Source organism: Mustela nivalis (assembly GCF_964662115.1).
Source record: "Mustela nivalis genome assembly, chromosome: 12".
NCBI lineage: Eukaryota > Metazoa > Chordata > Mammalia > Carnivora > Mustelidae > Mustela > Mustela nivalis.
The window spans coordinates 22,244,412-22,256,977 of NC_139031.1; the positions used below are offsets into that span (position 1 = coordinate 22,244,412).

A 12,566-nucleotide genomic window follows, 5' to 3' on the forward strand; every position below is an offset into this window, starting at 1 on the left:
TCCTGTCTCTCTGCCTGCCTCTCTGCCTACTTGTGATCTCTGTCTGTCAAATAAATAAATAAAATCTTAAAAAAAAAAAAAAGAATAAATATGGACATTTACTTAACTTTTAAAACAGAGTAATAATAATAAGTATTTTTGAATCCACCTGTCAACCTAAGAATAATCTAATGAATAATTTGCATTTATCCTTGTATTGCTTGTATCACTCCTTTCCCACAATTCTAAATATCCTTGTTTTTTATTATTCACAAAAGATTAATATGCCTTCACTAAATTTATCCATTCTCTCAACTGTACTCTTCTAAGTAGAAACCCTGAAGGTCTCACTGTTTGAACTCTACTCTGATTTGTCCCAGTTGTTCTTGAGATGTACTTTCCAGCTGTCGTTCTGAAACTTCTCTTTACTATGCTTCTGGATTGGATTAACTGTTTTTTGAATGTCCTCAGATACCTTCCTCAGGAAGATATGTGGGAAATAAACTTCGAGTTTTTGTATTCCTGAGAAATATTTATATTTTGCTTTTATTCTCAACTGGCGGTTTAACTAGGTATAGAGTTCTAGGTTCAATTTTCTTTCAAGATTTCCAAGGTTTTTCTCTCTCATATACTGGCAGGCATCATTGCTAATGAGAATCTAAATAACTGATTTGCTCCTTTCAAAGTTACCTTCTCTCATTCCCAGAAGCTTTAAGAATCTCTTTTGAACCTTGGTATTCTGAAATATGATGATATGTTAGGTAGGTGTGGGTATTTGAGACTTGTTGGACCCTTTCATTTTATTTTTTAAAAAAATATTTACTAATTTATTTCAGGGAACGAGGATGCGTGCCAGGGAGGGGAGAATCAGAGAGGGAGGGGGTGGGAAAGAATCCCAGGGAGACTTGGCGCTGAGTATGGAAGCAAACGTGGGGCTCAGTCCCACAAGCCATGAGATCATGACATGAGGTGAAACCAAGAGTCAGGCGCCTAACCAACTGAGCCACCCAAACAGCCCAGACCCTTTCATTTTAAATAGTACTTGAATATCAAAAAAGGATGGGAAAGATTTTCACAGACTAAAACAGGGTAGGGAACACATTGCATTACATTTGGAGGGGCTGGTGTGTGTGTGTGGGGGGGGGCCCACCATGGATTTTTAGAAGTCATGTGACTGGATGGGGTACAAAAAGGCTGATTTTTTTTGGCATATAGGGAAATAGACAGGGAAGACTGATGAATATTATCTGGTTGAAGGACATGACCTTTTAGGCTTTATGCATTTAAAGTACATGTTCAGAAACAGGCTATAATTGCTTTGCTAGCACTTGGTTTACAGCTTAATGATCATTCATCTTATTTCCCTGTTCCTGCCATTTCCCAGCAACAGGATAAGACCTCATCCAACCTACATGAAGCTGCTTCAGATTGTGTGTGCTCAGCTCTCTATGCCATTGAGAATGTGGAGACTAACTTGCCATTAGCCATGCAGCTTTTTCAAGGAGTCCTAACATTGGAGACTGCTTATCACATGGCTGTGGCACGTGAAGATTTAGACAAGTGAGTGATTATTTAAGGCAGTAGCACTGGATTCCATCCTTCATGATTTTTTAATGACTTTGGGTAAATACAGACACCACATCCTAAAGATGCTCTGTTCTTGACTGAACCTGGAGTGGAAAATGGATGCAGGAGAGGTTGAAATCATAGAAAGTAGTAATTTTTTCCACTCACAAAGAAAAAGGCTCTAAGAATTAGGGATGAACTTCAGAGTATCAAGTGTAATTTGATAAGGATTTTATTCATATGTTTTAGTAATTGAGAATTTGAACTGACTTATGAGTCATTTGCTTATATGTATAAAAATATATGATAAGAAAAAGTGGCTGTTAGGGAGATTCTGATACAGCATAGCTAATAATCACTACATGTCCCTTAGGCTGAGGATCCTTTTATTTATTTAAGTATGTCTGTGAGTATGTACATATACAGATTTCTGACTCAGTACTCTCATTACTCTTTCATCTGCAGAGTTCTGAATTACTGCCGTATTTTCACTGAACTATGTGAAACTTTTCTTGAAAAAATTGTTTGTACTCCAGGCCAAGGTCTTGGCGACCTACGAACTCTGGAACTGCTGCTTATTTGTGCAGGACATCCTCAATACGAGGTAGTGTTTATATTATGCTAAACCCATTTTTCTCTACGTTGTATGTTGCGTATTACCTATATTCCTTTGACACCTTGTGTCATAGCTTTTTATTTGTGGGAGACTATAGTCTTATATTTAATTAGTGTGATGTGATTGTTTCCTCTGTATTAGAGTTTTTTCTTGCTAAATTATGTTTGGGTTTTTCTATTCCATAGAATCTTTTCTATTTTCTAAATATTCTAATTCTAAAAAAATTTCTATTCTCTATTTTCTTACCTAGTTAGCTGGGCTGACTGGTATAGGCACCTCAGGGAACCCATTAGGAAGAAAGCTTCCTACCTTTTAACTGAGCCCCCTCTCTAGGTCCAGTTATTCTTTTTAGAACTTCGTAGTTGTAGCTAAAAACAAGACAAAACCAATAAAATCTTAACTGTACCAGTCCTAATACCCAGAATTTTTTCTCTAATTTGTGAGTGGGAATGAGAAAGGGATTGAAAGGATTTAAAAGTCAACTCTATTCCAAAATCTCTACAACACACTACCTCTTTAAAAAGTTGGCTAGATTTTTTAAACTCTTGTGTATTCAAGAAGTTTTACCTCCTCTTAATAGTATAAGAAGTGAGAAAGAACTCCCAAGTTGGGTATTATTTTAAATAGGTCTGTTTGGGATCTTTGATGGGAAAAGGATGATAGGGCCTCTCTTATTAGGGAGGAACACAGCCCTGTACCTCCTTTTCTCTTATTCAAAATAATAAACATTCAAATAATGTTTATTTGTTTGACTTGATCTCATGAGGGTATCTAAATTTGGATGAAACACAAAACATTTCTGGGAGTAGCATTCCCAGTGTTCACTGTGTAATCATTATCACTCCTTTAAATAGTGCAATAAGTAAGATAAGCTATGGATAAAGTCCCAGACTTTTTGTACCTTTTCAGTCCCACTCAGGAAAGCAGGTGAGTAAAAATGACACAAGGTTGGTATGTTCAGGGATTTGTAGATGGTTTGTCTATCAAGAAGTGAGGTATTTTTTCTTTTTCTTCTTTTTTTAAGGAAGATTTATCTCAGAGCTCAAACACAAGCATGGAGTTGTGGGGCAAAGGAACAAGCGGACACTCAGCTGAGCAGGGAGCCCCATGTGGGGCTCTATCTTAGGACCCTGGGATTAGGACCTGAACCGAAGGCAGCCCCTTAACTGACTCAGCCACCCAGGCGCCCCTGTCAAGAGGTGTTTTAATCTCAAACATGAAATGATTTTTTTTTTTAAGATTTTATTTATTTATTTGACACAGAGAGAGAGAGATCAAAAGTAGGCAGAGAAGCAGGCCGAGAGGCAGGCAGAGAGAGAGGGGGAAGCAGGCTCCCTGCCGAGCAGAGAGCCTGATGTGGGGCTCGATCCCAGGGCCCTGAGATCATGACCTGAGCCGAAGGCAGAGGCTTTAACCCACTGAGCCACCCAGGCGCCCCTGAAATGATTTTCAATTTAAGAAAAAAATATTTAAAAGAGACTTCCCATTTCTGTATCTGTTTCTCTAAATTCAGAATCCTTTCTGCTGCTGGAGAAGTTATCAGCTAAAGAGGGACTCTACTCCCAGTTATCGTAACTGTCTTCATATGTCATTCCTTTTTTGAATCAAAAATTAACTTTCTTTTCCTTTTCTCTTTTTCAATTTGACAGGTAGTAGAAATTTCCTTTAACTTTTGGTACCGACTTGGGGAGCATTTGTACAAAACTAATGATGAAGTTATTCATGGTATCTTCAAAGCTTACATTCAGAGGCTGCTTCATGCCTTGGCTCGACACTGCCAGCTAGAACCAGACCATGTAAGTTCCCTTCTCCACTTCTTCAGATCTTAATTTCCTTCTCTTTTCAGTCCTAATTTAAAAGTGAACAAAAAAGATAAGAAAATAAAGCTAATGGAATTTGCAGGTTTTCTGTCACTCTGTAGCTAGCGTACACTAAAGAAATCAACACCAGTGTAATGAAGAGTGAGTATAAGGCTTATATAGAAAGAAGTAAGTTCTTCTCTTGGAAATTCACCTTAAGTAATTCTGCTGAAGAGAATAAAATAGCTCTTTTAGGTATAAAGCATTATCTGTAAAGTAAAAAAAGGATAAACTCACGTACAACAATATAAGAAGAGTTACATAAATTGGGATGTTGCAGCTTGATGGACCATTATGCAAAATGATGACTATTGAAATAGCATTTAACTATTTGCTAAATGAAAAAAATTTAGCAATTTTTTTCTCTCTCTCTCTGTCAAATAAATAAATAAATAAAATCTTAAAAAAATAAAGAACCAACTTTAAAAAGAATATAGAGAAATCATCTACTAGCTTAGAAGAATACATACTAGAAATACCATAAAATAGTCGATTAGAGGGCGCCTGGGTGGCTCAGTGGGTTAAGCCTCTGCCTTCAGCTCAGGTCATGATCCCAGGGTCCTGGGATCGAGGCCCATATCGGGCTCTCTGCACACCGGGGAGCCTGCTTCTTCCTCTCTCTCTGCCTGTCTCTCTGCCTACTTGTGATCTCTCTCTCTCTCTCTCTGTGTGTCAAATGAATAAATAAAATCTTTAAAAAAAAAAAAAAGAAAATAGTCTATTAGAAAACTCTTTAACTTTCGTTCTTTGCTTAGTCTCTTAAATCTTACAGCATCGTTTTGATTGGTTGGTTAATTGTTCTAATTCTTCTAACTCAAGACTTGAAGAGAGTTTTTTCTCATTGCTCACAATTAGATCTGATGTGAAAACTATATAACTGTTTCTATTCTCTTCAGTTTAACGTTAAGATTGTTGAGTCATGGTATTTTGCGTCTTCAAAGAATCTTAGTGATGGTCTAGTGTAGGGGTTTTCATCCTTTATTTTTTTGTTATTTAACTGAGGAGTTCTATCTTCATCTACATCTTACATGGAAGCCTGATAGGTAAATAAAAGCAGGATCTCTGGTTTCAGTTGGCTGTTACTTGCCTTGATCCCATTCTTCTTTTGCTAGTTCCCTGGCACCCTTTCCCTTGTGACAGTTCTTTATACTTGTGGATATATGAGTGCTTTGTAATATGTGGAGTGCTTTATTTTTTTATTTTTATTTTTTAAAGATTTTATTTATTTGACATAAAGAGAGTGAGAGAGGGAACACAAACATGGGGAATGGGAGAGGGAGAAGCAGGCTTCCACTGAGCAGAAGCCCAGTGCAGGGCTCGATCCCAGGACCCTAGGATCCTGGGCTGGAGGTAGATACTTGATGACTGAGCCACCCAGGTGTCTTTATGGGGTACTTTATAATTCCCTATCTCAGGATAGCCGTCATATCCTTCTCATTCTTTGACTTTAATTTCTTCATCTTAAAGCAAGGAGTTTGGACTAGATCAGCAGTTCTCAGTAGTATTAGGGCTGTTTTCCAGATAGTCATGGATAAAATTTTTTATACATGCCCTTAACCATCTCCCAATTGAAAGCATGAAATGTAAATGATCTCTCTATTTCTTTTTTTTTTTTTTAAGATTTTATTTATTTATTTATTTGACAGAGATCACAAGTAGGCAGAGAGACAGAGAGAGAGAAGGGGAAGCAGGCTCTCTGCTCAGCAGGGCTGATGCAGGGCTCGATACCAGGACCCTGAGATCATGACCTGAGCCTGAGGCAGAGGCTTAACCCACTGAGCCACCCAGGCACCCTGATCTCTGTATGTTTTAATGAAAAATTTCAAATATTTGGCAAAGGTGAAATTTTATATTGACTGTCTGTATACCTATACCTAAGTTGTACTATTAATATTTTTCTATACTTATGTGTTTTTGATATATCTGTCTACCTATATAATATTCTTTTTAAAAGTCTAAAATTCTATTCTGTATCTAGTTGTTGTGGTAATGACTGATTCTGGTAAATGTTGAACCATGAAGCTTTAAGGGCATATTCAGTACTGAAAAGAAAATAAACTTACAAACTCTTAAATTATCACCTCTTCCAGGTTACTTCCCACTCTGACCACTCAAATTTTTCAACAACAGAGCAATGTGTGGCTTGGAAATATGGGGGAAAAGGAAGAACAGTTTCTCATAGTAAAGGTAGAAGTTAGGTTGTATTGACTTGACTTACCTAAAAGTTTAAGAGACCTTGTATATTAAAATAACCTTTGCTTTAGGCAACTTATCTCTTGTTCATTGGGACTGAACTGTTTAATGGCTTTTTCTTTATTCTTGTTTTTATAGAGGTCTGTTAAAGCCTTATGATAAGTTTTTTTTTTGTTTTTTTGTTTTTTTTTAAAAGATTTTATTTATTTATTTGACAGACAGAGATCACAAGTAGGCAGAGAGGCAGGCAGAGAGAGAGAGAAGGAAGCAGGCTCCCCGCTGAGCAGAGAGCCCGATGTGGGACTCGATCCCAGGACCCTGAGATCATGACCCGAGCCGAAGGCAGCGGCTTAACCCACTGAGCCACCCAGGCGCCCCAGCCTTATGATAAGTTTAAAAGAAATGTTATTTGACTTGAAATTTCAGGAGGGAGTTCCTGAGGAGACTGATGACTTTGGAGAGTTTCGGATGAGGGTATCCGATCTGGTGAAAGACTTGATTTTCTTGATTGGGTCTATGGAGTGTTTTGCTCAGGTAAGTCCATTTGGAGATTCTTACCAGTTTTACTGATCACTTGAGTTTTGTTCACTTTGGTGTCTCCTATAAATATTCCACCTTTTTCTTAAATTGTAATGATTCAGTGGGAGAGTAGATATGCAGGTGCCTAGCACACTGCCTGGCATATAGTAGTTTGGTTTATTTATTATCTTAACAAGCAAGCCAAATGCAGTCCGTGGATGGTTCAGTTATGGTTTACTCCTATGATTCTTGCTGTTGAAAGCTGTTCTGCTTGTCCAGTCGGAGTGGAAAATCATAGATAAACCTTAAGACCCCAAGGTATTTATAGGGAACTTGGATCTAGCCAGGAAAAATAGGCAAGTTTTTCTGCTTTATTAATTATGTACCAAATCCTGGCAACTCTCTTAGTTATTTGGCATTTCCTTTGTTCACACTTATGGTTAGATTCCTGTGCAGTTTCATTCCAGAGGTGACTATACTAGAGTAGAAGATTCATAGTCCTGTGATTTTCCTGACAGTGAGTAATATTTTACCTCATAAGGTTGCAATCATCACCATTCCACATCACTTAACGTTAGCATAATTTTAGGCAGTTCTCATATTCCTGGATCACACTCTAAGCTCTGAAATATAGTAGTTTTGATACTTTATCAGCAATATTGAACTAACCTTTATTTTATTTTTTTGGTAACCCAGCCATTTTGTATATTTGGGGGTATAATTTGATTTAGAAAGTCTTCATTAAATTATATCTGTTTTTCTTTATATTAAACAAAGTGTGTTTATTGATCTAATTACCAAGGGTTGGAGATTCTTAGAAAGCAGATTCAGTGAGATCACCAGATCACAGGCAGATGACCTGTGTTCACATTTCAGCTCTTTGTCATTCGCTGTGTGGCTTTGAGCAAGTTACTTGTGCTTCAAATCTTAGTTTACAAATTAAATTGTCAGTGTTGTCTAAGATGTATTCTGTGGAACACCAGTCATATGAGATATTCATCAGGGTAGAATCCTCAATTAACATTGGGAAATGACTTAAATAGTGTTAAAGGCTCGGTAAAGTCCTACAAGAGAATTACTTAATTTTATTTTACTTAGCAATGTTTGTTATTTGACTACAGAAATCTTACTTAGACTAACACCCAATCAGATGGATATATGCTGGGAAATTTCTGGACTAGAACATCTTTGAGTATTCTGCTTGGTCTCCTTTTTTTCCTCCCCTTGCTTGGATATGGTATTCTGAATAGCTGCTTTTTAAGAATTTAATCTGTACTATTAGTGTTGATGCGGATAAGTTTTTAAAACAGTAGAAATGTTAAAATCAATACATATATAAGAAATTTACATTGTATTTCATTTTAAGTGTATTTATGTATTTATGAGTTATTGTAGGGATCACAAAAAGACACTCATGTAATATGTTTGCTTTTCCATAATACTCATTTTGTTGGGGCAGATGATAATTTTGATACATTCTTGGGGAATCTAACTGGTTTTATTTCAGATATTAAAATAGCAGTTACTTTTAGTTAGTGAAGATGTGAAAAAGGAGTTAATTTTCTCCCCTGGCTCTGAGAGATACTTAGATTTAGAAACGAGGGGCTGGATTTATTTTAACTAAAAGGATTTTTTGTTTTGTTTGTTTTGGAATTCTATTCTGTTTTCCTTTTAATGGATCCATAATCCACCTCTTCTTCTCTAGTTATATTCTACTCTGAAAGAAGGCAACCCACCCTGGGAGGTGACAGAAGCGGTTCTCTTTATCATGGCTGCTATAGCAAAGAGTGTTGATCCGTGAGTGTCTAATAAGTCTTTTGTGGGAACTCTGAATATCAAAGGAAGGAAAATTACACCATTTTTCTCCTGTGCTATATATTTGGAAACACTTAGAACTTCTGTAATGCTGCCTAGTTGTCTGACTTCTAGAGTGTATTCCAGAGTAGCATGCATTGCTGATACTCATAACCACATATCCTAGAGTTAAAATTATTTTGTTCTTGATATTAGGAAGATAATGCTGATTTATTTTTCCAGCTGAGGCTCCCTTGTGAAAGTTGATATAATAAAAAGATTGTTAGGCTGTTAAATTGTTGGTGCTTGCTTAAAAGCAGTTGAATAGGCACTGAGTAGCTCTCATCTGCTTTTGGACCTTGGGTAAGTTATCCTCACAAATATTTCATCATATTGTTCTCCATTTTGTCTGCCTTAGAGAATCATTTGTGAGTTTTAGAAAGGCAAGATAGGTACCATTTCACCTTAAAAGAGTAGCAAAATCTAAGGAGCAATTACTATTTTTATTATTGCCATGGAAATCTTTAAGTTACTAGAATTTGATTTCTTTTTTTTTTTTAACCAGAATTTGATTTCTAATTGAGTAGCATAGAAATTTTATTTATGATTTTAATATGAATTCCTAAAAACAGAATTTACTTTGTGCTGTGAGTTTATAAATTGATGATAGTATCTATCAGGTTTTCTTGTATTGTGATCAGATACCTGCAACTGAGCCCTATTCCAAGCCTTGCTTAGAGAGATGGTTAAGGCATGTATTTATGAAAAGTATAGAGGTTCTTACTTAGCTGCCTTTTAGACTTGAGCCAGTGAAATCTTACATGGTTTCTAATCCAGTAAATATTCAAGGAGAATAGAGTAAGTTTGCTTTTTCTCTATTAAGATGTACTGGTCCTGGGTGGGATGCCTGGGTGGCTTAGTCGATTAAGCAACTGCCTTTGGCCCACGTCATCATCCTGGAGTCTGGGGACCGAGTCTGCATCAGGCTCCCTGCTCCGTGGGGAGTCTACTTCTCCCTCTAACCCTCCCCTCTCCTTCTCTCTTGCTCTCTCATTCTCTCTCTCTCTCTCATACAAATAAATCTTTAAAAAATAAATTAAAAAAAAAAAGATGTATTGATCCTGAATTACATACCATATTATTTGCTCTTACATTCATTTTGGTATCTTTTGGAACCTTCAGTGATAGTCTGAGGATTATTGAAATCACTTCTATTCTGATATGTGTTGGTGTGAAAAAGGATGGGTAGAGAGTCTCAAAAATTAGCTTAGTGTTCTCAGGAAACATACATAAATGAGAGAAGATTTTACATTGTGTTTTTTTTTTTTTAATCCATATTTGAAGCCAACTGCATGATTTTTTTAGTGTATATAAAGGACTTAGACTTAGTTCATCAGCATGGAGTGCTTTTGCTCTAATCCAGGACATTATTTGGATTTTAAACATCTTTTGTTTCTGTATTATAGCCTACCACTATGGGGGCATAAAGAATTTCAGCCAGTATTCTTGGGGAGTGGAAAAAAGACAAGAAAAGGGGAAAAAGAAATTCTTGGAGCCATGGAGAGTATTTGGTTAACTTTAATTTTCCCTCATGTTCCAAGTCAGGTCACCTTTTCCTGTTCTTGCAGCTTGTATTCTTGTTCCTTTAGTGAGGGAGCTGGCCCACCCGTACTTACCTGTGCTTAAAATTTCCAGTATCCAGCTATAAGAAATATAGAAGAACTAATAGCAAGTGGTCTGTGAGAATTATTCATTCATTCATTTAGCCATGCAGCAATATTTATTGAGTGCCACTATGTGCCAGGCACTGTTCTAGGTACTGCAGATATAAGAATAACTAAAATGGATTCTTTAAAAGAAGACATGCATCCACAGTAAATGCCTGCCTCTCCAATTTGAAGAACATAATCTGATAGCAGGATGTGTCTTTAGATACTTTATTGGCATTTAGAAGATTAAGGAGCAGTATGCTTCTCATGAAACAGTATCTGCTGTTTCTATCTTTTTGCCTTTTTTTGAGGATTTAAAAAACTTTCATACCAAATGTTAAGCACTTTCATCCAAATGGTTGTGTGTTTAGAAAAAAGCCCTTTAGCAGTGATTTGTCTTTTTACAGCCTGTTATTAGGCCAGAATCTAACCTCTGAAATCAGTAACTGTGAGTACTTACCTTTGTACTTAGGGAGAACAATCCAACACTGGTGGAGGTCCTAGAAGGAGTCGTCCGCCTTCCAGAGACTGTACATACAGCAGTGCGATACACCAGCATTGAATTGGTTGGAGAGATGAGCGAAGTGGTTGATCGAAATCCTCAGTTCCTTGGTATGTGTGAACTCACTCTTCTGCAGTGATTTTTCTGATTTTGTTCTTCCTTTCTTACTTTTGCTCTTGTTCTTTTGTTCTTTATTTTTATTGATAGGTGGAATGTTTCTAGACAGTGAGAGTAAATACTGTATTATGAACTGTTGCTTAGTTGACACATTTGTAAACTGGTCATCTCTTGAAAGAAGGATCTTTAAAGATTAGGTCTCTAGAAAGGGAAACAGTTTGCTTCTAGTAGTCTGCTTTGGGATGAATTTTTGTTAGTCTTTGGCACATGCTAGAACTAATCAGACTCCCTATAGTTCTGACTTAGATGCTATTAATAGGCTAAAGCAAAGTATTTTTCAGCATTAAATACTCTTTTAAAAACCAAGATTATCACTTGAGACAAAATAAGTACCAATTAAAATGAAAGGAATGTTGAATTATCTCAGCTCTGGATGCCCTTATTGGCTTGAAAAAATAACTAAAGATTATACAAAGTAACTTTAGAATCAAAAGTAAGGGTAGAAATCATTTCTTTTATCTCTCTCATTTTGCAGATAAATGCAAAGAGAGTAAATAATTTATCTAAGGTACTAAGGTATTAATAACTAATAACTAAGGTATTAATAATAATAATTTATCTAAGGTATTAAGCCTCCCTGATACTCAGGACTGATACATTCTAAGAATTTTAAGAATCCCCCCAAACTTGTGTCTGTCATATTGTTTGATGTATTTCTATGCTTATGTTACCATCTTTTTTTTTTTTTAATTCCAAATTAGTTAGCGTAAGTGCTGTATTAGTTTCAGGTGTACAATATAATGATTAAACAGTTCTGTGCGTTACTTGGTGCTCATCAGCATAAGTGTACTCTTTTTTTTTTTTTGCCCCCGCCACCCAGGATAAGTGTACTCTTAATGCCCTTCACCTATTTCACCCATACCCTCCATCCACCCCACCTCTGATAACCATCAGTTATCATCATCTGTAGTTAATAATTTTTTTTTTCCTTTGTTTTGGAAATCATATGGTATTTCTCTTTCTCTGACTTACTTCACTTAGCATTATACTCTCTAGATCCATCCATGTTGTTGCAGATGGCAAGATTTCATTCTTTTTTATGACTAATATACCTGTGTGTGTGCACGCACACGCACATGTATATGAACGTGTATTTATATCTCTTCTTTATCCATGCATCTTTCAGTGGACACTTGGGTTGCTTCTGTAATTTGGCTATTGTAAATAATGCTGCATTAAACATGGGGGTACATATATCTTTTTGAATTTGTGTTTTTGTATTCTTTTGAATAAATACCCAATAGTGAAATTACTGGATTATACATCTATTACCCACTTTCAGCTTGATTTTATTTTACATATGATCTTTTTTATTGTTTTAAAACTGTTGCTTAAAAAGTGATGTTTCTTTTTTCTTATTTCTGTGTATAGAGCGTATGATAGACATGTTCACATTATAGCTGAGACACTTTCAAGTTCAACATACCATTGAAAATTTTTTTCAGAATACCTGTTTCCTAATTCTTAGATTCTTCACTTCTGTGATCTGTCTCAGCATTTGACTTTCTTTTCTGAATGTTTCTTCTACAAGAAACTAAAGTGGGTTTGTTTGTTAAACCTTATCACTCAGTACCACCGTGCAGTATCTCATTTAAATACATGCATCAGCAGTAAGACCAATTGCTCCATGTTTGTACTTACTTTAGAATAGT

The 12,566-nt window shown here is 36.2% G+C and overlaps 1 protein-coding gene across 2 annotated transcripts in view; it reads left to right on the top strand.

The window, feature by feature from the left end:
• Window positions 1-12,566, top strand: part of TNPO3 (transportin 3) — an 86,180-nt gene that overhangs the window by 43,916 nt on the left and 29,698 nt on the right. For both annotated transcript variants that reach the window (XM_082694015.1, XM_082694016.1), the window contains 6 exons: window positions 1,364-1,539; window positions 2,011-2,149; window positions 3,811-3,957; window positions 6,640-6,747; window positions 8,438-8,529; window positions 10,708-10,847. In XM_082694015.1, the coding sequence (XP_082550141.1) occupies window positions 1,364-1,539; window positions 2,011-2,149; window positions 3,811-3,957; window positions 6,640-6,747; window positions 8,438-8,529; window positions 10,708-10,847 (802 nt within the window). The remainder of the gene's footprint in view (window positions 1-1,363; window positions 1,540-2,010; window positions 2,150-3,810; window positions 3,958-6,639; window positions 6,748-8,437; window positions 8,530-10,707; window positions 10,848-12,566) is intronic.